This window comes from Pseudopodoces humilis, chromosome 22 (assembly GCF_049639895.1).
Source record: "Pseudopodoces humilis isolate 2021_Gansu_Grassland_sample_001 chromosome 22, ASM4963989v1, whole genome shotgun sequence".
Classification (NCBI taxonomy): Eukaryota; Metazoa; Chordata; class Aves; order Passeriformes; family Paridae; genus Pseudopodoces; species Pseudopodoces humilis.
Window position 1 is genome coordinate 7541562 of NC_142221.1, and position 25734 is coordinate 7567295.

The following is a 25734-nucleotide window of genomic DNA, read 5'->3' on the forward strand; positions in this document are numbered from 1 at the left end:
CTCTCCCATGGTCTGTTTGCCTCTGTGGATGATCTTGAATTTCTGCTGCAAAGCTGAGTGAGTGCTTTTGCTCCTAAAAGTAGCATTTGTTTTGATTTTAATTAGACAAGGCGATGCTTTTTAGTACAGACCTTTGAAGTATTGCTGGGAAGATGACTGCAATTAAGCAGCCTTGATATTTCTCTCATTTTTGTTCTTATTTTTACTGCTATAAGAAACCTTCTGCTTGAGCCTTGTTTGGAGGGGAGAGACACAGGATTCATTCCATGAGGTCCCCAGGCCATGAAGGAGCTGCAGGGCTGCTGTGATTTACAGTTTCCAGAGTACAAGCAACACCCTCTTGCTGCTGATTTGCTCCAGCAAAGAGTTTTTTGTCAAAGGAGAGGAAGGTCATTAGCAGGATGTCAGGGCAGTGACAGGGATGGGACAGGGAGCTCCTGCATCCCCTCCCAAGCACAAGTGTGGGCTCTTGATGGGTTCATGTGTGGTCAGGAGCTGTTTGGTTTTTCTCTGTTGAGTGCTCAGGTGTGCACAGGGGGTGGGGATAAGGAAGGGGCAGTGCTGAGGGGAGCAGAAACAATGAGCAAACCCCTCTGGTGAGACAGAGGTGACACGGTGGTGGCTCTGGAGTGTCACCAGTGAGGTGCTGGGGTGGTCTTGTCCCTGCCCTCAGCCCTGCAGGACCTGTGCTGTGGTGGGGTCTTCTCCATGAGCAGGTTGGTTGGCTCTCTTTTGATCCATCTTGGGAAGCCAGGAGCTTGCTCCTGGGAAATATGTTGATTTCAGGGGTGAGAAAAACTGTTTCTGAAGGACTGAGAGGTTTTTTGTTGTTGTTGCTGGGACGGGACATGGATTTGTAGAAGTGCAAGTGCCTGGTCTTGCAGCCTGAGTGGCTGCTCACCACCCAAGGGTCTTGTTGAAGCTTCATGTCCTGCAGGGTGTGGGTGGCTCCTCAGGACAGCCTCAGCCGGGATTGTTCCTTCCTTCCTCTCCACTGGGATCTGGAACTGGATGTGCTTTTGCCCAGCTGGGCTCAGGGCAATGAAATTCACAGTGCCACCAGCATTCCCTGGCTGCTTTGCCCTCAGGGGAACAAGCACCATCCTCCCCATGGAGCCTCTGCAGCCAAGGTGGAGGAGGAGAACCTCGTCTCTGTTCCCACTGTGGTGCCAGAAGTACCCGAGCTTGTGCTCCTGACTCTTCTGGGGCAGACACACCTGCAGACAGTGGGTCAGGGGCTGTCAGACCTGGTCTCTTCCCAAGTAGGAGGGAATTGAATTTGTGTCTTCCTCAAAGCAGGTGACTGCTGAAGCTGTGGGCCCAGTGACTAAGAAGACCTGTCTTGCTTCCCATTGCTCATACTGGAAATGGAAAAACAAACACAAAAAAATATGTGGTGGAAGGAGAAATATTTTGGTTCATATTGTACTAGTATTTTTTATTTTTAATTTTCCATTTTGATTCAGCTGCCAAACCACCAAACCTGTTCCCTGAAGCGATCCATGTGCAACGTGCTGGGCAGCTGTGGAGCTGTCAGTGCTCCTGGCCCGCTCAGGAGCTGCAGCTGAGGCTGGGAGCTGCTGCCTTCACAGGGTCTGCAGGTCTGGGGGTGCTCTTTGGGTTCTCCAAACCCCAGTTGAGTGCAGTGCCCTAGGTCAGGGAATGCTGGTGGCGTGTGCTGGGATGCTGCAATCCTGGCTCCCAGGCTGTGCTGGAAATCAGAACTGGGTGGGATGTGAAGCCAGCAGAAGCTGCAGAAGGTGACTGACAGATGCAGCTCCAATGTCAATAGACATTTGTCAAGCCTGGTGGTTTTCCCTTGTTGCTGGAGCTCACGGTCTGTGCCGAGTGTCCCTATTTAATACAGCTGTGCTGCTGCCTCACATCTGGAAGAAGGTTTCCACTGTAAGTGCCAGCAAAGCGTGTGCTGGTGTCTGCAGCCTGCCTTGTCTGGCATGGAGTGGCCTCCCTGAGCCATGAAACTCCCTTGGGCTTGGCTGCAGTTCCTTGGGAGCTTGTTCCAGCCTGTTTCCTGGGAAAGCCACAGGAAGTTTAGGGCATCCTGTGTGATTTATTGTTCTTGCCTTCCTTTTCTAGAAATCCCAATGCACTCTGTAGCCCCTTGCTTTTTATTAAGGAAGACAGATATTTCTGTTTGTATATAGGAGAAGTAACAGGTAGAGGCTAAAATGAAATAGAAGCAGTTCTGGGAATAAGACTCAAAAATTCCAATTTCCTTCAATACTTAGAACAACACCTTTGGGCGTCATGGGGGAGACTGACCCTCAGCTGTGTGTTGTGTCCCTGCAGAGATGTCGGGGACCGTGTCGGACATTTCGCTGGTGCACTGGAAGCAGCAGTGGCTGGAGAATGGCACCCTGTACTTCCACGTGTCCATGAGCAGCGCTGAGCAGCTCTCCAGGGCCACCCCCCCCAGCCTCCAGGAGCCCTCGGAGATCGTGGAGGAGCAGATGCACATCCTTCATATCTCAGTCATGGTGAGTCCCGGCTGCTGATGGCATCGGAGGGGATGGAGGAGCCCCCTTGGAGGAGGAGGGGGTTGAGGAGCAGGGTGGTGAGTCTGGTTTGCAGATGTTTGTGTCCCTTCTTGGGTTGGGTCTCCAGCCTGTGTTTGAATGGGCCAGGTGGAAAAAAAAATAGTAAAAGAATGCTTGGTCTTCTAAGAAAATAAAATAAAATAAAGCAAAAGAGTGTGGGGAAGAAGCTGTTGGGAGGGTAACAAGGATCCTTTTGGTTGCTCCTGCCTGTGCTGGAAAGTGGTGAGGCATGAGTGGAGTATTTCTGCTCGGTCTTTGTGTTTGGGCATTGTGCAAAGGCAAGATTTTGGGCTTTCATTCTGAAGCTGAAGTTTATCTTTGAAGTGAGTAAGGGCTGCAGCATTTCTTGCAAAGGACAAGTCTGACCTAAAAGCAAAAAGATGATCCAATGCTCTGAATGTCTCCATCTGGGGTGTTTGTGACCTTTTATTAATGCGCTGTTTATGTGCTGTGTTGCCTTTTAAAGTTTCAGTATCAGATGAGGTGGTTGCCTACGTGTTTGGATCTGCTCCATGGTTCCTCCATGCTTTAGAGCTCCATCTGTAAAATGGGATTCAGTGCATTGTCCCTTCAATCCCATTGGGATAAGATACAGAGAAAAAGAAGTTAGGTTGGTATATGCAGTGTGTATGCCTGCCATTCATCTGCCAAAGCAAGTCTTTTATGGGACTGGGGATCCACCACAGCAACCCCCTGCAAAAGGTGAATCTGTTCATCTCTTAGAATCTGGGTCATCTCCACAGCTTCTGTCTTTACTTTTGGAAGGAGGAACACAAACAATGGCTGCACGAAACCTTGATTTTTTTTATTTTTTTTTTATTGGAACAAGGAGCTATTTGGCTTCTACAACTTAAATCTGTTGGGTTTTTTTGAGTGTCTCGTCAGCAGGGCTTTAGATCTGGCACTGAATGCATGTGAGAAGGGAGAGAAGCTTTGCATTAAGGCTGTTGGGCAAGGTAAGGTGCAGCATGGCAGAAAGGAAAGGAGCTGGGGGCTGCATCTTACTGAGTTGGATATGGAGTTGATATAAGGAATGGTTTTATGTACTGCTAAAATTGTCCATGGGATGGGGTGTTGGAGAGGGGAAAAGGGTCAGAACTTCATACTTGGAAAATGAACCTGAAAACATAAGTGAGAGACAGAACAAAGAAAGAAAACAGTGCAGCATTTGTGGGTGTGAAAAGCTCCATCCCTGGCAGGAGGTTTGAGTGTGGGATTCTTTGGCTGTTGTGGGCAAACCTGAGCGCTGGAGAACTGCCCTGTGTCTGTGGGGTGACACTTTCTCTGCAGCCTGCTGATTCCTGCTTGAAAAGCAGATTTTCTATAGTGGGAGAGATTCAGTCCTGGTCCAAAGCTCTTGCTGAAGATGGTCTCTAAAATACAGCAAATGATTATAATGACTGGATGATCGGAAAGTTCCTTTGAGAAGCTCCTGGCCAGAGCCTTCCTTGGCTGCCCCTCGGAATGTGGGAGCAGCGCTGCTCATGGACATGGGAGCACAGGAATGGCACAGGAATGGCACAGGAATGGCACAGGAATGGCACAGGAATGGCTTTGGCCTCTAATCCCAGGTTAGCCAGTGAAGATGAGCTTTGCCAATGGCGTGGGAGCACCCATGGCTTTGTTTTGAGACTCAATCCCTGCCCTGTACCTCTCTTCCCTTCTGCAAAAGCAACAGGAGAACAGGAGAGGAGTTGTTCCTGCCACACAGTCAGCTGTAATTCCACTGTCCTTATAAATCCTGACATTCCCTGCAGCTGGAGCTGAGGTCCTGGGCATGGATCTGGGTCTGGGATGGGGCCTGGGCTGCACATGTGTTCCTGGGGAGGCAGGAGCCCTGCAGATCTCTTTCCTGGGTCAGAATTGCAGCACAGGCTTGAAACTTTGCCCAGATTTTTCAGAAAGTTCATTAACTTTCTGAGTGAACCCGAGCCAAGTTTTGAGTTACCAGCAAAGATGATTCTGTTTTGTTGGTTTATTGGGTTTTTTGGGTTTTTCTTCCTTGAGGCCTCATGGAGTTCTGTAGGGGAAATAAAATGAGCACATCTATTTGTTTCTTGGGTGGAGTATTTCACCCAGATCCTGTGCTGCTTTCCCATTCCTTTTTTTCCCTTCTTGACCCCAGCTGGAGCACATCCAGAGGGCCCCCATCACCTCAGCTCTCCTAGCCCAGCAGTGGGGTTCCCTGGCTGTGCTGGGGGGTCCTGGGTACCCCTCCTGTCCCCACACCCTCTATATCCATGTCCCTTTTGCCTCAGGATACAACCTGTGTCCTCCTTCCCAGCTTCCCAAATGCTTTTCCTTCCTCTTCCTACCATGAAGCCAAACATCTCCTGTGTGCTTTCTATAAACTAAACCACCATCACTGCTAGGGACAAAATTCCAGCCCAGCCCTGTGCTGCCTTGGCATTCAGGCTCTTTGTGCCCTGTCCATCATCAGCCCAGCATCCTGCCCCAGGGGACAGGAGGGGACACGGGAAAGTGCTTCCTTCATCCCCTTTAAGTGGCTCTAACGCTTGCTTTTACCTCTCTCCTCACGCTCCAGGTGATTTATAGGAGCTGGGGAAGGTTTGCCTGGAGGATCTGGTGAGCCCCTCTCTTCAGGAGTGCTTGGCACAGTTTTTGGGCAGTGAGACATCGCCAAGGCAGGAACTGCTTGGATTTCTCTGGGTGTTTATGGTCAGGGGAGCTCCTGCTCTGCCTCTAAAGCCAAGACCCTCTCTGTGCTGCACGGGGGCTCCAGGGAGGTGCAAATCCTGGCTTTACTCCTCCTTCCAGTGACTCTGGCTGTCAGTCCATGCCTTACAGCTTTGGGATTGGTTTCCTTCCATGGCCCGTGTCCCTGGGGCCACCACCTACCCCTGCAAAACACTGACTGGCTTCTTCACACCTCCCTTCCCGAGCTCAAGGACATATCTGACAGCAACATAATACTTAATTTTTATTTTTTTTCCTTTCCTAACTGTTTTTTCTTAATCTCTCCCCAATGAGACATAACATTAATTACTGCAGTTAAAGGGAATTCAGTCTCGATTACTCTCTGCCACCCATTTCCTCTTGGCTTGAGTGTCTGAAATTTGTCTCCCAAATGAAAAGAAGGGAAAAAGGGAAAAGAAAAACAAACATGCAAATGCAATATTTTACTTATTTACCTTTTTTTTTAAGCACAGTGTCAAGTAGAAGGGAATCAATATTTTTGTCATTATGCCTGTTGTGTTTTTTCACCATAATCTCAGCTGTCATTTGGGTTTAATTGTGTTGTTTCCTGGTGTGTGGAAGTAAATCTTATCTGTTTTGGATTAAAATTCAATGAAGGTCACAGCAGCTCGAAAACTTACCAGGCTGCAGCAATTAATGTTCATTTGGCTTTGATAAATTGGAATGTTCCCCACAATGGGACTGGAGTGGATTTCAGAAGCAATAATTCTTCCATTAACTCAATGATTCCCTGCGTGATGGAGCGTCTTGTCACTGCTCTGTTTGTCATCTGTCACTTCAAGGATCTGGGCATATGCCTGATATGATTTATCATGATTATTGGGGCTGCTTGTGTCAAAACATTTTAAACCACTAATTATTCCAGCCTTGTAAATTGCTGAATTTAACAAAACATAAGAGAGATTTATTTTTTTGTTTTTCCACACCCGCCGTGTGTCCCAGTTTAATTATTGCTCTGTGTGGTGCTAAATCCAGCCCTGGGGCCGTGTCTTGAGACTTTGGCCAAAGAGGGGGATTGTGTGTCAGGCTCTGAGGGGTGGAGGGGTGGGACAGACAGGTTTTGTCTCTGCATTGACCCTTTGATCAGGCACCAGTGGGGCCATGACACCCTGTGAGTGCTGGGATGAAAGTTTGGGAAGAGGATGCAAAGCCTCATCCCGTCCTGCTGGTGGAGGGATGGGATTTCCTCTCTTGTGAGTGATGCCAGTAAAAGTCTTGGCTGTGGGATACCATCCCTGCATGATGGGGAGGTTTAGAAACGTGCTCTGTGCTGCCTCTGCTCCAGCTCCAGCAGAAATAAACTGGGTTTTTTGGAGAGTGATCATGAGGAAAAGCCTTGTTGCATCTCATGCCATCACCTTGTAAGGGACCATTAAAGTGTCTGGAGTAAAAGGTGACCAGACCTCATCAGGCTGTTAAAAAAAAAAATAAAAAAAAATACTATTTTTTATTTTTAGTGCCCACTTTCTGCTGGCTGTGCTGGCAGCAGACAAGTTATCTGCTTTAGGCTTCTAGGTCTCCCAGAAGATTTTCTTTAACTTGTATTTGTGGAGTTTCCTTTTTTCTTCTTGTTTCCGTACATCCTGATTTTTCCCTAATGATCAGCTGCTGGTCCTGTGCTCCATCAGCCCCTGAGCTGGGTGTAAATTCTGATCTTAAACTCTTCCTCTGCTCTCACATCCTGCTCTGAAGTGGAGCTGGGAAGGAATCCTGTGCCCCCGTGCACCCTGTGGTGTGTCTGTCCTTGGAGCCTGGGGCAGCTCTCCAGTTCTTTAAGGAATCTCCAAGAGCAAGTTTTTAGGAGCTGTGATCACCTTTAGGAAAAAAAAAAATCTTCCCTGTGAGGGTGGGCAGGCCCTGGCACAGGGTGCCCAGAGCAGCTGGGGCTGCCCCTGGATCCCTGGAAGTGCCCAAGGCCAGGCTGGACAGGGCTGGGAGCAGCCTGGGACAGTGGGAGGTGGGTTGGCCATGGCAGGGGTGGGACTGGATGGGTTTTAAGGTCCCTCCTAACCCAGGCCATTCCATGATTCTATAGTTGCTCACCTTCCCACAGGTGGATATAACATCATACCAGTGCAACTGGGCTCATCCCGGCCTGAATGGGAGGGGAGAGGAGGCTGGAACCCTTTTCAGAGCTGGGCTGATTGCCATTGTCCCCAGCTCTCTGACGATCACTCCAAATGCTGTGGGCTTTGGGCACCTCCCCACTGGGGCTCCTTCAGCCCCAGCATTCCCTCAGATTGGCCATTCTTTGTGGGGTGCCTTGTTTCCCTCCCCAGCAGTGTTTTGTCCTCCTTGGTAAAAATCTCCCACTGGATTCCATTCTCTCCCTCCCTTGTGCTTGCACGGTGCTGTGTACTGTGGGATTGCTGGACCTGGCTTTTCCAGAGATGCAAAACGTTTCTTGAGCCTTCCCCTGGCTCCTTGCAGCTTCTCTTGCTGATGGCAGCACTGGAGCTCCTGTCAGCCAGCTCAATGGGAGAAAAAAACCCTGGTGTGACATGAGTAATGAGGTAGTGAAGAAGGCACAACATCTGTGTCATCATTTCTGCACCAGGAGGTCAACCAGATTCATCAAACATGCACTTCCAGCTTGTGATGTGTTTAGAAATTAATTAAGATAGGGGGAGAATTGCTGCTGCAGCAGATTTTCTTATCTGAAAGGTATTAAAAAGCTAAATTGATCTCCAATGAGCTGTTTTTATTAGAAAACAAAATCTAAAAGAGAAGCTCTGAACCCCCTGGGTTCAGCATATCCCTGTGTGAGAATCATGTGTGGGGAGAGGAGAAGGAGCTGCCCACCCTGATGTGGAGGTGGACTAAGCATCCCCAAATCCCTGGGATGGGCATGGGAGCAGCAGGCTCCATGCTGATGGCAAACCAAGCAATCCTCAGCCCATCACCAATCCTCCACAGGCTGCTGAAGGTGGCTCTCAGTTGTTTCCTAAGCTCCTTCAGAGTGGCCAGAGGGGCTGGTGGGATCTCTGCTGAGTGGGGTGGCTCAGGGCAGAGGGGCTGAGTGCCTGCAGGCTCTGTGGCTCAGGGGACCGGAGCTCAGCCCAGCTGGAAGCTGAAGTCACCGGTCATGTGGGACCACCCTGGTACACAGGGGAGACGTTGCTGGTTCTTGCTGGAAGAAATTCCCACTCCTCTCACCCTGGCACCGTTGTGGCATCTGCTCTTTCCCAGGATGGGACATTCTTTGGCTTCAAGTTCCATTTCCATTTTAATGTTCCATTAACCAACTTCTTGCTGTCTGGGAGGAGACTCTTTCATCCACCTTTCCCCTCCTCTCCACTCTCCTTTGCAGAGCCGGTGTAAAACAGGGACTAAATGTAGTTAATGATGTGCTCTGATATTTAGGGAATTCATTTTGGGGGGATTTGTCTTCAAATTGTCACTTTCATGACAATGGCACCTGTTATGTTAATCATTTTTCACCAATCTCTGTTTTCCACCTTAGCTCCAGTGAATACATTAGACCCTTTATGTCTTTCTCTCCATCAGACTTTTTCCACCCCACTGTGTTAAAATATGTAACTGGAGTATTTGATTTGCATCTCTGATAAAGGAAGGCTGAATAAATGCTCTCAGTTAATCTGAACTGAGCAGCAAACTTAACTTTCTCATCTCATCCCCAGAGCAATTGAAGTTGGTACTGGGGGGAAAAGCAGCCATGGGAAGCGCTGGGAAGGGGTTTGGTTTTTGCAGATGGCATTGACGGTGTGGGAGGGATCTGCAGCCTGAGACAATTTCCCCAGCCTCGATGTGCTCGATCGAGGATGGAAGGGAAAACGTAAAAACTCCCATTGGAAAAGTGGCCGGCGTTGTCAGGGGGTGTGAGAGCTGGCAAGGGGGATGCTGAAGTCGTGAAGAAATGAAGGAAAAAACGCCAGAGGGAAGATTTTGGGAACGGAGTGAGAAGCACCAGAGCAGTGTGAGCTGAGCTTGTGGCACAGGGTGGGACACGCTCTGCGCCTGCCTTCGCCCCCGGGCCGGGTCCCTCTGCACTGCCAGCAGCACTGAGAAGGTATTTTTATGTTTGCTGATCTCAGAGACTTGTTTTGAACTTGTTCCCTTCCTTCCTCCTCCTCACTCTTCCCCTTCCCACCATCTGTCTGGGATAAATACTCACATCCACAGCGCTGCAGGGTGTAGCTGGTGGCCTGACCTTTTGGTGGTGGTTTGTTTTTTTTCCCAGTGTGGGACAAGCAGATGGAAACCCAGGCTTCAGTGGGGTGGCTCTGCCTCAGCTCCTGCTTTCCATCCCTTTCCTCCACAGGTTGGTTCTCCTGCTGGGCTCCTGGAGAGAGCAGCTCCACGTGGGAGCCCCGTGCTAATCCTGTGTGTAAAGTGCTGGGAGTACAGGGCTGGTACCTTTGAAACATTGACGTAAACACAGAAATGCTTTGCAGCTCCCAGCCTGGATCTAATTGCTTTAAACTGCCAGGCTCCAAAGTACATATGGCATTAAAATTGTCAGGAAATGTTATTCCAGGAAAACTCCTGTGGATGCTGCCTTCTCCAGTGATGGCTGGGTGTGGGTGGGCCCTGGCTCCGAGGTAGTACCTCGCAATGGAGGGTGTTTTCCTGGGATGCAGACCTGGGGATGCTGGCAGGGTGGAGGGTGTTGTCTCCTCACTGGTGAGGCTGTGTTGGTGGATACCTGTCACTCTTTAGTCCCAGCAGGAATACGATAATCTCCATCTTTCTGTTGGTACAATACCCTGACCCGGGGTGAGGAGCCTCACCCAGCTCTCACATCCCCAGGAGGATGCCTGTGGGCTTGAAAGCTGGGCTGGTCTTCAGACAAGCAGCAAAATGCCTTTTTTTTTCTTTTTTCCCTTTCAAACCTTGTGCTTTCTGCAGCTTTCGCTCCTCTCAGTTGTTACTGGTGTTTGAATGGGAGTTGGAAATGTTTGCATCCGTTCAAGTGTCGGTGTCAGGCGCTGGCTCGTGTGAAGGTGAACTGTGCTCAACCTCATGCAGAACAGCATCAAGGTGGTTGTGAAAGATGTTACACTGCAGCACCACAAAAGGCTGAATTCTCATTTGACTGGCAAATCCTGAAGATGGGAGTAAAGTGTTAACGACAGGATGAAATGCAATATCATATTTGTCCCCAGAAATATATTTGCTCTCAGTTTGGGCTTTCCTTTTTTTCCCATTTAAAAATAAATTGGACTTGGTTTCAGAAGGCACTGTGATGCCATGAAAAGGCAGAGCGCTTTTTGTTAAGGGAAGTGTCAGAATGAAATGTTTCTACTCTTCAACACTTTCTATATCCTCCCCAAAACCACTTACACTTTAGTTTCAGCTGATGTGATACTGTCTGAGCAGATAAACCGTTCCTGGGAAAAAAAAACAAAAAAACAAAACCTTTCCAGTCTCTGTGTGGAGTAACTGTGCCTGGAGCAGGGGAGATGTGGTGCTGTGGGTCTGACCATCACCCTGTGAGTGCCTGCAGCCTCTGCAGTGCCTGGCCCCGGGGCAGAGCATGCTCAGACTCCCACCAGCAGTTAACAGCGGGGAGAAACTCAGTATCCATCATTTTCTCTGGCCATCGTTAGGCTGCTCATAGAGCAGAGAGTGTTTTTGTGTGTCTCTGGGTCTTGCTGCTTTGGAAGTTGGGCAAAATTCCCACCGGCTTAATTGGGAGCAACATCAGGCCAAGTGTGGTTATTTTTACCTGTCGCTGCTCCCACTCCACCTCCTCCATCCCCACGGATGAGGGGGAACGAGCTCTGTTTCAGCTTTCAAAAGGTCTCTGCCAGCTCCGAGCGGGAGCCTCGGCGTGAAGTCTCACGATGTGCAGCAAAGGAAAAGGGGAAAGGGAAAAAAAAAAATGGAATGGTGCTTATGGTTAAAATCCAGTTATTATATACTGCAGGAAAATAACTGTTTGTGAAGGGAGCTGGTTGGCTTGGCTTTGCCTCAGGTGGGTGCTTCTGGGGCTGGATTTATGGCAGTGGCTGGAGAGGGAGTGAGTGGGAACATCAGCCCCAGCCCTGCTGGGATGCACTTGGATTTCAGGGCTTGGATATTTTGTCATTGTGTTTCCCTTTATCCAACAGGAAAACTGGTGGTTTTCCTTTCTAGCTGCCTTCCTTTTAGCTCCTCAGGGGAGAGAAACACTTTTTATTCAGATGGAAGGCAAGGAACCCACCTGCAGGTGGATGGCAGCAAAACCACCGATGCTTTAGCAGTGTCAGGCGTCTCCATTTCCCTTCCCAGAGCTGGAGCTGGGTAGCAGCTCCTCACCAGCCATTCCCCTCGGGCAACCTTGAGCTTTCCTGCTGCCCTGGCTGTGGTTTTCCTCATTGCTCCAGACTCAGGCTCAGGGTGAAACCAGCTTGGTGGGAGCAGCAGTTGTTGGGGGAAGAGACAACAGCCCCAGTGTTGATCTTACTGCTTATCTGGCCCCAGGTTATGTCCTCTCTCCTCCTGCCACAGCTCCATCCCCACAGCTTGGACATAGCAAAACAAGTAATATTGCTGTTTGTTTTTCTTTCATTTTAAAATTTTGTGATTTTTTTCCCCCATGCTCTTCCCTGGCACGCAGGTCAACAGGGGGAGGGAACTTTCAGCCAAGCTCTCCATCACATGTCCCTTGTTTTTTGTGTGTTATTTTTTCCCCACTGCTGCCCTTGCCAAGGGAAGGACATTGTAGAGCCGCTGAGGCTGGCAGGGGCTGTAACACTGCCTGCCAATAGCCTCGGTGTCTGAAAAGATTTAGGAAATGCAGCTCTAAATTAGCTCCCAAATCATCTTCTTCCCTTTCTCGGGCTGGAGAGCCGCTCAGAGCCAGCCGTGGCTCCCCAGGGAGCATCAGGCTCTGCTGTGGGGCAGAGAACACAGCACAATGCTCCCTTGGCAATAGCAGGAAGAGCCTCAGGGTGGCTCAAGGCAAGCTGGAGCACTCCAGGGACAAATTCCTGGTGTCCCTCCTCCCAACACTGCCACGCTGATCCCCTGGCCAGCTCCCTCCTGCTGTAAGCCTGGGCACTAAGGGCTCCTGGCTGTGGGGCTGGGGGGCAGCAGGGGAAGCTCAGGGTTGTTGGACATCTGCTGAAAGCCTCCCACGGGAGGTGGGAGCCCCATCCTGTGCTTGCCCCAAGGATGCTGCAGAGAGCAGCCAAGGACACGGACAGGGACATCTGGGGCCAGCAGAAGCTGGAGGAGGGGAGCAGGAGGAGTGCTGGCTGTGTGTCTGCTGGGGAAAGGGACAACCTGTGCCCTGGCCAGCTGTTCCCCCCGAGCACTTCATTTCTGCCCTTGCCAGGTCAGTGGGTGAAGGCAGCAGCTGCTGTGAGATGGAGCAGGAGCAGCTCTGTGTCCTTGTGCTCTGCCAGGGCACCATATCCGCAGGGCAGAGCTTCTCCCAGGGCCTTTGGAGAGAGCTGGTTTTGGAGCAGCCGAGCCTGGGGAGCCTTTGGCTGCATCTCAGAACGTTGTCTTTGCTTCTGTTGTCACCTCTCAAGAGAGAAACGGGAAGGGCTCAGCTTTGCTGTGTCTTCTGGAAATTCATTCCACAAATGCCCTGAGGTTCTGCATCCCCCCTGGCGCTCCAGCCTTCGCACTGAATGCAAATTGCTCTTTAAATGTCTCTGTAGGTGGATTTTAGTGCTCAGGTGCTTCGGGCAGAGCACAGGCATCACAACTGCTCTGCTAACCTCAAACCATCCCAGAAAGGGCTCTCATGCCATGGGGCTCGTCACATCCCGCCTGGATTTGCCGCGGGTGAGGATGAGGAAGAGAATGAGGATGAGGATGAGCATGGCCAGGATGTGTTGCTGTGTTGCTGTGGCTCAGGGAGGATGGGCTGCCAGTGTCACTCCTTCTCCAGGCCCTTGGAGGCTGCACGTGTGTGGGAGAGGGAGCGCAGAGCTGCCTCGGGCACTGAAGTCTGTCCCTTCATCCTAACAGCAGGCACCTTGGGAAATAGCAGAGGAAAATTCCATTTCTACAGCAGTGGAACTTGGGTTTTGTATTATTATTTTTTTTTAAAGGCTCTGTCAGGCTCCTGCTCTCTCCCCCTCCCCATGCTGCGCAGCCAGCTCTGAAGCAGAAGTGATATTTTCTGCCAATGCAATGATTAGCCTTTCTGCTAATGACCCACAAACAGTGTCCAAAATAAATGAGCCCAACCTGCTCATCTTATTAGCCAAATGATTGCATAGAAAGAGGAAATATCTGCAGAAACAGCTTAGGCAGCTGTAATTTGGAAGCGTGGAAGAGTCACTACTTGAAGTATGGAGAGGAGCCACATGTCCTCAAAAACTGGGAGAGCTCTTGTGCTGTTGGGGTGTTCTACTCATCCCCTGCTCCCCCTTTTGTGACATAATTGTGCAGGGCTGGAGCTGTGTCTGGCCTCAAATTTTGTTGGTTCCTGGGGCTTGGAAGCTGAAGACAGGTAGATATTTCTCCTCCTGTCTTCCTTGTCTGGTTTTTGGCTTCCCACATCCTGTAGATGACAGGCAGCAGCAGTGGGATGTTGGTCAGGAGAGCAGCTGATGCAGTAGCCAACACTAAGCTGTTCTTCAGGAGCTTGTGTCCTTCGGGCTCTTCCCAAAGCACTTGGCAAGGTTTTGGAATGTCCTTGTTGGACATGAGGAGGGATGAGGAGCAGAAGGGGGAGAGGTGAAGGAAAGGGGGGTTTCTGCAGAGAAGGGAGGTGAGGGGGGTCTTGTGATCCCCTCACAGATCACGGTGACACCGAGGTAAAACAAGAGTTTGCTTTGGAAGGGATTTTAGGCTTTGTGTAAAGGCAAGAGAGAAATGGGGCTGGGTACAGGAGGAGAGAAGAGCATGAGGATGGGGGAATACATAGAGGCTGAGTATGAAACCCCTCCTGATTTTGGGAGCAACTCAGCCTTCTCTGCGAGATGTACTCAGTTTGAAAGGTGGGTTGTCTTCCCAGCTGCTGCATGTGTGTCTCAGTTGGTCTCTTGCCTGCAAAAAGGCCTGTCCCTGAGTGAGGTGACAGCAGTGTGGCTGCCCTGGAGAAGGGCTCTGGCAGCTCTGGAAGGTTGACCCCATAGCCTTGAAGCCGTATCACATCAGAGGATGTGCACAAGCTCGTGTCTTGTATAACAGCAGAGAAAAACTCACTTGATCCTCTGCTCCCCTGGAGGGAGGGCAGCTGGAGGGTGGCTAATGATGCACCAGCCCTAAAAATTGCTGAGGAGGGTGAGGTCATCCTCTTCCAGCACCCTGTGTGCAGGCCATGTGCTTCCCTGACTTTGTGTGGCACAGCTGATGTGAGCTCCCACATGGCTGATCCCTTGTTCAGCGTCTCAGCTCGTGGGGTCCCCTCAGTCCCCTGGTCCCACCATCACCCTTCAGCAGCTGACCAGGACCAGAGCCCTGCTGGATATTCCATGTCTCTATTCACATGTGTGCATGTATATCCATGAAATATAACCTCCATGTAGCTATGTGTATGTTTATTTTTTACCAAGCTGGGATCTGAAGGGTGTCATGCATGGAAATAAGAACCATGACTTTAATTTTCAGTTTGACTACATTCACATATAGCTACTTCATTACTCCTTTCTGTTTTATGCAGACAAATTCTGGACTTCTTTCTTCCTTTCCTAATTAATGGGGGAATTGCAAATTGTGCATTTTTTCTCCTCCTAAGAAGTTTTGGGTTTAAACGATTATCGGTGTTTGGAAAACATCCTGACAGTGCAAATATTGAAAACTGGAGCATTGAGTGGATGAGCCAATGACCCTGGCTCTCCTTGCACCTCTCAGTGTCTTTCAGTGCACTCAGGAATGCTGTTCTCGGTCCCTGGGGCTGGGAGGTGGCCGAGCCAGGGCTGTGGGTGTGGATGGAAGGTTCACCTGCACGCCCCAGGCTGCACGAGTGCATTTGATAACTTCTCCTCGTTGTTCTCTTAAACAAGTTTTTCAGGTTAATGCTGGAGTGGTTTGGCTGTGGAAGGTGTGACTGCAGGGTTTTGTTTCTTTGGTTTTTGTTTTGCCATTTTTGGACTGGTTGGTTTTGGCTTGTTTGTTTTTTGTAAGTGGGGGAGTTGCTCCTTCAGTACCCCAAACCTTCCACAGCCCCTTCGATGGCACTGCCATCCTTTGGGACACCCACAGGAAAACTTCATTCCCAAGGACTCTGTAGGATGAAGATTTGCTTTTCTATAGGATCCATGGGGAGGAAGGGATTTGGAGCAGTCATTGAATCTCCCTCTCTGCCCTCGGGCAGGATCAATAACCTTTTGTCACTGGTGATGGATGTTTCTCTGTCCTGTTCTGCAAGAATTCCCGATCCCTGTGGGGGTTTCTTTCAGCCTGCCCTGTCTGACCAGGATCAGACAGCCCCAGCAGTGCTCTGCCTCCAGCCCAGCTCTGCGGCACACGAGGCTTTCAGAGAACTTTTGCACCGTTTGGACAGATTTAAATAGGCAGGAGTTTTGAATTGATGGATGGAAACCCTTTTCCTGTAATTGTTTTGCTCTGAGGATTTTGCTGCAAGTCTCTGGCTCCTGGTAGCATGCAGGGATGCAGGCTGGCATCCCCCCAGGGCTACAGGGGTGGAGGGCGACCAGAGCTGCTGCTTTGGAAGAGGAGGGGTCTAAACATTTCTGTTTCCATTTCAAGCTGCCCGCTGCTTTGGAAGAGGAGGGGTCTGAACATTTCTGTTTCCATTTCAAGCTGCCCCCTGAACATTGGGTTACGCCCCTGCTCTGTGATGCCAGGTCCATTCCTCTCTGTCCAGCAGCTCCTCCCTGCAGGGACAGGGACATTTGGTGCCTGAGGCAGGGACATGGATTGCTGAGGCTGAGTGCTGAGATTTCACTCCCTGGAGCTCCTGTTTGGCCTGTGCAAGACACATTCAGCCTCTGCTTTTAAATCCCACACTCCTGTCCAGCTTGTGTGAGGGCACCTTGTCTTAGATCAGTAACTGTGCTGCTCCTCTGCGCTTCCCAGCATTCTCTACTGCATTTATCCTTGGATTTATGGATTTATTCTAGTCCCTCTCCCATGAAACACGGGTGGGGCTGCTCCCTGGGGGAGCTGTTCCGAGGGCTTATCCAAGGATCACAGCCATGGACCAGAAAGGCTGAACCACCAAGTTTCCAATGCTCCGTCTGTAGCACCAAGTACAGACTCCAATTTTTTTTTATTTTTTTTTGTCTTCCTTTGTTCTGTGGGAAATTACTCTTGAGTGATGAAAGCCTGAAAGAAGGTCGGATGCCGAGGACAGCAGCTGAGTCCCTGGGGAGTAAGAGGCTTTTTGTTTGGAGCAAGGTTTGAAAGGTGGAGGAGCTTGTGCAGGACAGTGCTGCCTCCTGTCCTTGCCACCCAGGTGAGCCTCTCTGGGAGCACACACGGCTGGATCTTCATCTCCCAATCATTCTTTCCCCTCAGGCCAAGCTGTTTCTTTTGCAGGGCTCTTCTGAAGATGGGAGCATTGAATAAACTGGGTTCAATTTAGATTAGATGTGAACTCAGGCCAGCCACAGGGTAGGCACCACATCGAAGAGATGGAGCTGGGTAGAAGTTGTTTTCCTGCCTCCTACTAAGCTAAAAACAAATTTCTGGGGGATACCTGTGTGTGGTGGGGGGAGTGAGCAAACTAAAGCTCAGTACCCAACAAACAAGGAGTGGAGAGGAGCTTTGTGAGCCCAGAGGTGTGGGCAGAAAGACTTTATTAGCTCCATCTGAAACATTTTGTCTCCATTCCCATTTAGCTGTGGAATCTAACTTTGTTTCAGCTTTACATTTAAATTTTCAAAACAGGCCTGTCAAATTAGTAAAAGGAAATTTGATTAGAAAATGGCAGCAGGATTGAGGTCTTTGTTTTTCTCTGTTCACAGTTTGGCTCAGCATTTGCTCTTAACCAAAAATACATCATTGGAAAAGTGGGTTTTAGCTAGTCAACACTTCCCAGTTGTGAGGAAAAAACTAGGGAGCAGAGATGGAAAATTCCTGCCCCTAGCTCCCCAGTTGTTGCCCTTTGTCTGGGAGCTGGAGAGTGAGGCTGTGCCACCAGGCCTGAGGTGGACACTGGAGGGAACGAGGGTCACAGAAGAGTGGGATGGCTTTGTGCCTTCCCTTGCTCTCTCCTGCTGGCTGCCATCCCCATGGCTGGCTTCAGCTCTTTGAACTCCCTGAGGATGGCAGGGGTTGAGCCTTGGGACAGCCTCAGGAGCCTGGGTTAGTGGAGGATGCTTAAACTGGGGTGCCAGGCTGGTTTGGGGTGGTGAGGCACAGAGCTCTGCCCAGCACCCTGATGTTCCCGGTGTCTGTCCCAGCACTGGGTGGGAGCACATCCCAGAGGGAGAAGGATAAGGAAGGCAGATGAGCATTGGAGTTAAACACTGGTTAATACCAGCCAGGGGAAGGGACAGGGTTGGAGAGCTGGGAGCTGCCATCCCAGTGCCCAAGAGAGCTTTCAGAGGGATGAGGGATTTTGGGGTGGAGGAGCATCTCTCCTTGCCCTCTTGGAAGCCTGGGAGCAGTAATGGGGTCTCAGACTGGCTCTGAAACAGCCATCCTCACCTGGCCCCTGCCTGCTGCCAGGGATGGAGCCGGGATCTGCTCCACAGTTATTCACAGATGCTGCAATTAGGCTGGAGACACAGTGTCAAAAACCTGTGGCAAAAACCTGTGGCAGCCCCAGTGTGTGCAGGGGGAGAGGGTTATTAGCCTGTTATTATCCATTTACCCAGATAGCCTGGCTAATCAGCTTTCAGATGGGGAGAATTAATTGGTTTTGATTGGAGCACCAGGCACATTTAATTGAAATGAATCCTTTCCCGCTTCCAAACAGGCACTTTCTCAGCTGCTGCAGGCTGGGGAGGGGGGGTCTGCAGCCTTTCCACCACGACCCTCGTGGTGTGGTGCAGCTGAGCTGGGTGAAGCAGCTGTAACAGCCATGCCCTGCAATGCTCACCCCCCCATCTGTGAAGGAGCTCTTGTTTTTCCATCCATGCATCCCACTCAGACACGCTCCAAACCCTCTGCTTCCAGCTGGGATGGACAGTGAGAGTCCCAGATGGTCTCAGCCCCTTGTAGCATACCAGGGAGCCTGGCGGGTCATCTTGGTGGCACCCAGGTGGCATCACTGCCACCTCTGCTTTCCTCCCTTCACTTTGATGTCGTGCATCCATACAGAAAAAATAAAAAAGGACTTGAATTTCAGGAGGTTGGGGATGGGCACTGTCCCCAGGATGTGCAGAGCTGGGGGTTCAAAGGGCTCTGTGGGAGGTGCAAATTCAGCTTTTCCCTTCCCAGGCCAGTGGCAGGGTGACCTGTGACCCCTTCTCCCAGGGCAGAATCCACTGGTCTCACACCCTTCAAATAACAAAAAAAACCACCCAAATCTGGTGCATTCCCATAGTTTTATATTCCCAATTGATACAGCAAGAGGGCTGGGTGGAAAAGGAGCTGAAGGAGCTTTCATCAAGGTGTGCTGCGGAACAAAAAGCTTTCTGTGGACTCCTGTGGGAGATGGAGAGCAGGAAAACCCATCCCCATGGGTTTGTTTTCCCACTGTCCTGAGCCCCGAGGTGGTTTGGAGTCATCACACGGAGAGATGGGTGAAGGAATTCTCAGTTCTTGTCAGGGAGATGAAAAAGCCCTGAAACAGGATGAATTTTATCTGTGTGTAAGGTTCCAGCGAAGTTAATGGGAGTTAAGTGTGTGGTTAAGTGCTGTATTTGACCGGGCTCTTAAGAGCCTGCTGGGAATAGCTGTGGTGGTTTGGGAGAGGAGATTCCTGAGGTCTTGGATCTTTTCTTTAAATCAAAGTCTTGGATCTCCCTGCTCTGTACTACACGGGGGGCAGCACAGTTTTCAAATTTTTATTAAATCATAAATGAAAATTGATAAAAATTAAGATTTGTTTTGCTTTTCCCTTTGGTGTGTGACGCCTGAGGTACCAGTGGAGGCTTTTCTCAGGGTTTGGGGAGTGTGTAGCTCCTGCAGTGTGACTTATGCCAGAATTCCAAGGTACCTTCAGATTCCAAATGCCACGTGGGCACGTGCACAGAGGCTTTATCCCTGATATTGTGTTTGAATACCTTCCCTCTCTTTCTGGAAAGCTGTGGTTTGTGTTCATTCAGCTGTTGATATTCATTATGCTGAAATGTTTGCACTTCAAATATGATAGGGCAGGGTTTTTTGTGGGTTGTTATTTTAGGTTTTTTTTTGGGTTGTTTTTTTTTTTTTTTACACAATAGGCCGGATTGTTCCAAAAAACCCCACAAAAAACAACCCAGAAAACCCACAGCCAACAAAACAAGCTCTTTTCCTTTATGTCTGTTTGTAAAATAGCACCTTCCCATCATCTGCTGACTCCAGAAATTGTCTGAGTAGTCCATAAATAAAAGCTGAATCCCTTTTCCACTCTCTCTCCCATCTTCCCTGTGGGTAGAGCAGCAGCACAAGCAGTGCAGAGGAGACCTGGTCCATCAACGGGGTTTGGAGGTGTTTGGCTTTCTAAGAAGTCCCTGTACTTGTAATTTTTGCACCTCTGCCACGTTTTCTGGACAAGTGGCCGAGGTTTGGCAGCCCCAAAGTGGGCTGGTAAATTGAGCAGAGCGGGTGTTGTACCGTGTGCCTCTCTGGGGCTCGGGAGCTGGAGGCACGACGTGAATCGTGTTCGTGTTCCCTCACCCGGAGATGTGCATCTCTTATTAGATTAATCTTTTCTCTAATATATGCAGAATATACAGTGGGAACAGCATTAATTCGCACTAATGGTTGTGAGATCCACTGAGAATTAACTGCATTTTTTGCAAATTAGTGAGGAAGCGGATAAACACAATTATTAAAAAAAACAAGCAAAGGTACTTTTGCAACAGCAGTACGTGTTTGTCATTTATCTGACAAGTGTTCTTTACTTTTAATTATATTTCATTACTTGCTAGCAAATGCTGCGCTGGCGGATATTGTAATAATCCTTCTAATTTAGGACCTTGCTTTAGCATTTGCTAAACCTTTGTTTGGAAGGGGTTGGGTAGGTCAGGGATCCCGCAGTGGCTGTGACTTTGGGAGGTCCCATGGTGAGTGCCTTCCATCCTTGGAGGAGTTACTGGTGAATTTGGTGAAACCAGGCTTAAACTGAACCTTGGAGGACTTTGTCTCTCCGCTGGGAAGGTGTTAGGGCCACACACAGCCAGTTTGGGTGGATTCCCGTTGTCTCTGCTGGGATGTGGCTGTGGCATGGGGATGCTCCTCACCCGAGCTGTGGACAGTCAGGGCTTGGGCTCTGTGCTGGGGATGGGACATTGTGTGTGGGACCTTCCTTGAGCCCCGTGGTACACTGGGAGCTTTTTGTGTTGTCACAGCCCTGGGCACTCACAGCCTGTGGTTGTCTCGGCCAGTGAAACCTCACCTGCCCTGGGAGACACTGTGGATGAGGTGACCTCTTTTATTTAAAATCCAGGTCATTCTCCCTTAACTGGAGCGAATTTCCCCTCCTCTTTGGAATATGGATGACACACAGTTGAGGCGTGGGGTGGGAATGAGCTGAGTGGGATGAACACGTGCAGGGGTCTCTTGTTGGCTCAGTGAGGAGCAGGGATGGGGCTCTGTAACTCAAACTCCACAGGGGGAAGGAAAAACTTTTGTTTCTGGCTCAGCTTTGTGCTCCCAGGCTGGCACATTAGGAAAACACGAGCGCAAGCGCAGGAGACCTTATGAATTTTAAAATCTTCCCTCTCTGAGGGCAGGCTCTGGGTTAGGAGGTCAGCCCATTTAGGTGAACCGTTTAGCACACATTAAAATCACGATTTATGCAATCTGCACCCCGGCTTTAAAAAGAGCCAGCAATCAGGTGCTTAATAAAATCACCTCCAGCCCTCCTCTTTCAGCTCGCTGCAAATAAATGCCTTTTTTGTACATAATAAAAATGGATTAGGAGTCATTTTGAATTGTTATCCTAGCGAGATGTGCAGCTCGGGACACGCAGGCATGTTGGCTGTGATTGAGGGTTGTGTGTCTTGGTGCTTGCACACAGCCGGTGCCTTGGAGACCTTTCAAATAAACATTTACTGGAACATCACATTGCATGTCTGAGCAGCACAGAAAGGCTGATTGGCAGGTTCACTCCTTCTTTTGTTTCTCTTCTTGGATGAAACAGCAAAACAAAACTAAGTATGGCTTAAATATATATATATATATATGAAAATGTGACTTGTCTGACTTGTTCTGGTTTTTGTTGGTTTTTTGTTGGTTTTTTTTTTAACTTGGAAGACTTGGAGATTTTAAAGTTATGGTTCCCACAGCAACTGTAACTCTCATTGCTTGTGTGTGTGTTGTACTTTACAGGGCTGTATCTGCTATGAGATTTATGCCCTGTGTGTGGATGTACAGCGTGGTAAGAGGATCTGCACGGAGCCATCCTGTGGGAACCCTTCAACCCCTGGGCCACGTCCTGTGCTCCTTGCACCCGTTCAGAGAAGGGTGCTGTCACCTCTGGGCAGGGTCAGGTGGCACAGCTGTGATAACAGCACCCCCAGAAGACAGTGCCCCAATCATAGCTCAGTGAGCTGTGGAAAGAAGGGAAGAAAGAGATGTAATGCAGCTCTCTTTGGGCTGCAATTCAAGGAGCTGTCCCTGCTCAGCAAAGCGCTGAGCCGTGTGCTAGAGGCTCATGGACTGTAATGGGAATTAAACACATTTTTAAAGCTGAGTGTGTGGTTAGGCACCTTGAAGCCGTGCTTGAGTGGGGATTTGAAATGTACAGGGAGAAAATGTTTTATTTTTAGGAGATTTGCCCTGTGTATCATTGTCTCCTATAGAGAGAGGTGGGGCTGAGTGGTGTGAAGATCAGGACTGGATCCAGATCTCTTTGGAGTACACACATGTATATATTTTGCTCCTGGTGTTTGTCTCTTCCTCTCTAGCCTTCATGCTGGCTTGCTGTCTGTCCTTGGTCCCATCCCCAGGCTCTGCCTCAGTTTCCCTGCCTGGTGCTCACTCAGCCATGGGCTCATCCCTGCTACCATGGCATGTGGGGGTTTGGGCTGGCAGGGGCTGGCTGTGGTTTGTGGATGGGAGTGGGCTCTGCCTGGCCTCTCTTTGCATCCAGGGCCTGGTGGTGCCCTGTGTGTCTGGGGGTGAATTTCCCCAGACGAGAGACAACATGCTGTGGAGCCGAGTTGTGGGGAAGCCAAAATGGGGGTGAATGGAATTCAGGAAAGGACCATGGGATCATCTGCTGTGCCCTCAGAGCTGCACAGGGTGTGAGAATGCCCTAAAGCCTCTATTTCTCATTTGAAATAAAACATGACTTTTCAAAAGCATCCAGGCTTGATTTAAAAAAAAAAATATATTAAAATTGACAGTGATGGATAATCCACTACACCCCTTGGTAAATTGTCCTAGCATTTAATTACCTTTTCAACCAAAATGGAAAGAAAGGAAAAATACACAGTGTGAAGAGCCCTGAGGGTTGTGTGGTTATTGCTGATACCTGATTGCTCACCTCAATTCACCTGCTGGGCTGAGGCAGGGGATGTGATGCTCCAGCACTGGGGGCTCGTTCAGCCCAGGCAGTGACAGGGCATCCCTGAGCTGTGCTGGGGGACTGACCTTGGAGCGATGTCCAGAGCTGGGAGAGCCCTGCCATGGGGATGGTTGCCAGCATGGCAATAAATTGGCTTCAAGTTAGGAAAGAAAGAGGGATATTCTTGCCTGAGGACAAAAATTTGCACTGGTGTTGGGAGGAAGGTCAGCACAGACTCGAGTGCTGTGCTGTTCAGCACTGGGTTTGCTCTGAACTACATGAGGGGTGCTGTGGTTTCACAGGTCTGCACAGCCCAAACTATCCCCTCCAGCCTGGGATTTCCTCCTGTGACTTCAGCCCTTTTGGTGTGGCAGCTGGAAGACTGTCAGGGCTTGATTTCTGAGCAGCTGGGCTCTGTCACCGTGCGGCTGCAGGGATGGAGGATTCCTGCAAGGGATTCCTGCAAGGGATCCCACCACCGTGGGGAGCAGAGTGGGAAAGGCCAGAGACTGTTGCAAGAGAGTTTGTCTGGACTCCAGAGGAGCAGTGGGACCCCCTTGTCTTTCCCTGGCTCAGTAGGGCAGGGTGGGGGCTGTGTTCAAAGCAATGATGTGTCCTCTTGCTGCCCAGAAATTGTTCAGCATCTCAGAGATTCCTACAGAGTGATGGCCCTCCAATCCAACAGCGTGTCAGCCTTCATAATTTATGTGAGGGTCCAATTTCTTGGGCTTCAGGGTGGTCTCTCCCATTGATTTTCCTTCTGGGCTCCAAATAAGTCCCAGCCTTGCTGCTCTCCAGCTTCAGCTGAGCTTTTCTCTGGTGCCACAAGCCCTGCTGTTCTTTCCACGTGTGGATTATTCCCACCATCCCTCATCTCCCCCATCTTCCTTCTCCCATTCCTTCTCCTCTCCCGTGGGTCTTGGCAATGCTCTGGTGCTGGTGGCTCCTGCTCGGCCAGCCCAGGGCAGCGGGAGCGTGGCAGGAAGGACATTACGTGGGAGAATATGCATGTTCACAGCTCAGAGGATTAAAGGCCCGTGTTCTTATCACTGCAGAACAGAGTATTATAAATCCAGCCTTAGAATACCAAATCCCCACACGGCTCGGCCATTGTTTGGGAATATTAAAAAGCTCGGAGACAGAAATAATCAGTTTCCGAATGACACGTTGTCAAATAAAACATTTCTCATATTATCCCTTCTTTCCCCTTTCTCTCTCCCGCTCCCTCAGTTGGATAATTTAACACGAAAAATAGATTAAAATGAGGCTGGCTTTAAAGCCTCCTAAGTTTCACTCTTTTTTTTTTCCCCCTTTTTTCCAGGGAGCTCTCCTGGTGTGTGTGGTGTGGTTAAACAAGCAGCTGCCAGCGCGGGGTCAGGGACGAAAGGAGCACGTTGGAATTGAGCTGCCTGTGATGAGCCTGTGGTGCTCACCCAAGGGGCTGGCACAGACACCCCCAGCCTTTCCCAGGCAGAGAGGGGCCCTTGTCTCCTCTCTGGGACTGGCAGAGCAGAGATCTCTGGCTCATCCCCAAAGGATGTGGGAGTGTTAGCTGGGCTGGGAGCCCTTGGCTTCCTTGAGTCTGTCATTCTCGAGATGGAGGGCGAATGGCACACCAGTAACCTCTGTGCCTTTATGCCTTCTTGTTGGCTGTCCCAAGCAGAGACCTTTATTTAATATGTCAACAGGTTTATTTTCTCCAGGACATTTCCCAGGGGCAGATGTAAGGTAAGCCCAGCCAGGAATACCCACAGTCCCAGGCCTGCCATGGGTGCCTGAACCCCTTCCCTGGGTCCAGCTGGCACAGATGCTCCTCCTGCAAGGCTTTTTCTGTCACTCTGATCTTTTCTGAGCATCTCGGATGTGTTTTTGCTTTTCCATGGAGAAAGAGTATTGGGCAGCTCAGGGATTTGCTGGTGAAGGCCTTAGAGAAGATTTTTCCCATAAACACATCCAGGAATGTTGTTCTGAAGCCCTACTGGACCATGAGAACCCTCTCTTTGCTGTAAAGATGCTGGCACATGAGCCAGACCTGGTTTTGCAGTGGGGTTTGTTGTGTTAAGTTTGTGGCCCTGCAGTGTCCTTGTCACCTGGCCTGGCCACCCTTCTGGTGTGCCATGGTTTCTCTCCTGCAAGCTGGATTTCTGAGGAAATGCCACTGGGTGTGGGTGGCTCAGGCCAGGGAGCTCCTGTGATGCTCTGAGGTCTCCATGCATCAGGCACTGTGCAAATCCAAGGAAACTCATATCTTCTCTCCAAGGCTCAGGTGTCCAGGCCGGTTCTTGTTTCTGAGCATGGAAGGCCATGATGGGTTTTCATCCCTCTGGTCCTTGAAGTGCCCTGGTACTGCAGGGCATAAACCTGGGCAGCTCAGCAAGCCCTGCCCCTCTGCCATGCAGGGATCCCTGAGCATCTCCTGGGCAGTAAAAAGCCTTTCCTGAAGGTGCACGTCATGCAAGTTGGGAACTCCAGCTGAGCAGTGCCCTGAACCCCTGAGTCCTGCATCTTTTAGGAACATTTTGTGGGAGAGGAGGGGATCCTGATGTGGGGGATGCTGGGCTGGGCCCCTCCTGTGGCAGGGTGTGGTGCAGGGAAGCGTTTCTCCTCGGCTCCTCATCCTGTGCCCTGCACTTCCCAGTGCCACCTCCTTGCAGCTGCTCCTGTTCAGGAGTCAGAGCCGTGCTCTGGGTGCAGCCTGCTGCTTTGTACGGAATGAAGAGGGAATATTTTCACGCCTCAGCTTTGCTGTAGAGCTCGGTGCAGCTCTGGGCTGTGGCATGCCAGGTGCCCAAGGAGTGCCTGCCCTGCCCTGGCTGTTCCTGTCATGCTGCAAAGCCCTGGTCACTCGTGCTGCTCCTGATCTACATGCCTTGCCTTGCTTGTCTGCCACGGGATAAAATTGCTCTGATGCTGCAGAGATTAAGAGGCTGGGAGCTGGCACAGGCACAGCTCTTGTGTGTGTAGGGATGAATTTAACTTCCA

The 25734-nt window shown here is 50.1% G+C and overlaps 1 protein-coding gene across 1 annotated transcript in view; it reads left to right on the plus strand.

The window, feature by feature from the left end:
- ASTN2 (astrotactin 2) overlaps positions 1 to 25734 on the plus strand; it is a 304458-nt gene that overhangs the window by 47822 nt on the left and 230902 nt on the right. The window contains exon 2 of the mRNA XM_005527196.3: positions 2311 to 2498. Coding sequence (XP_005527253.1) covers positions 2313 to 2498 — 186 coding nt within the window. The 5' untranslated portion in view covers positions 2311 to 2312. The remainder of the gene's footprint in view (positions 1 to 2310; positions 2499 to 25734) is intronic.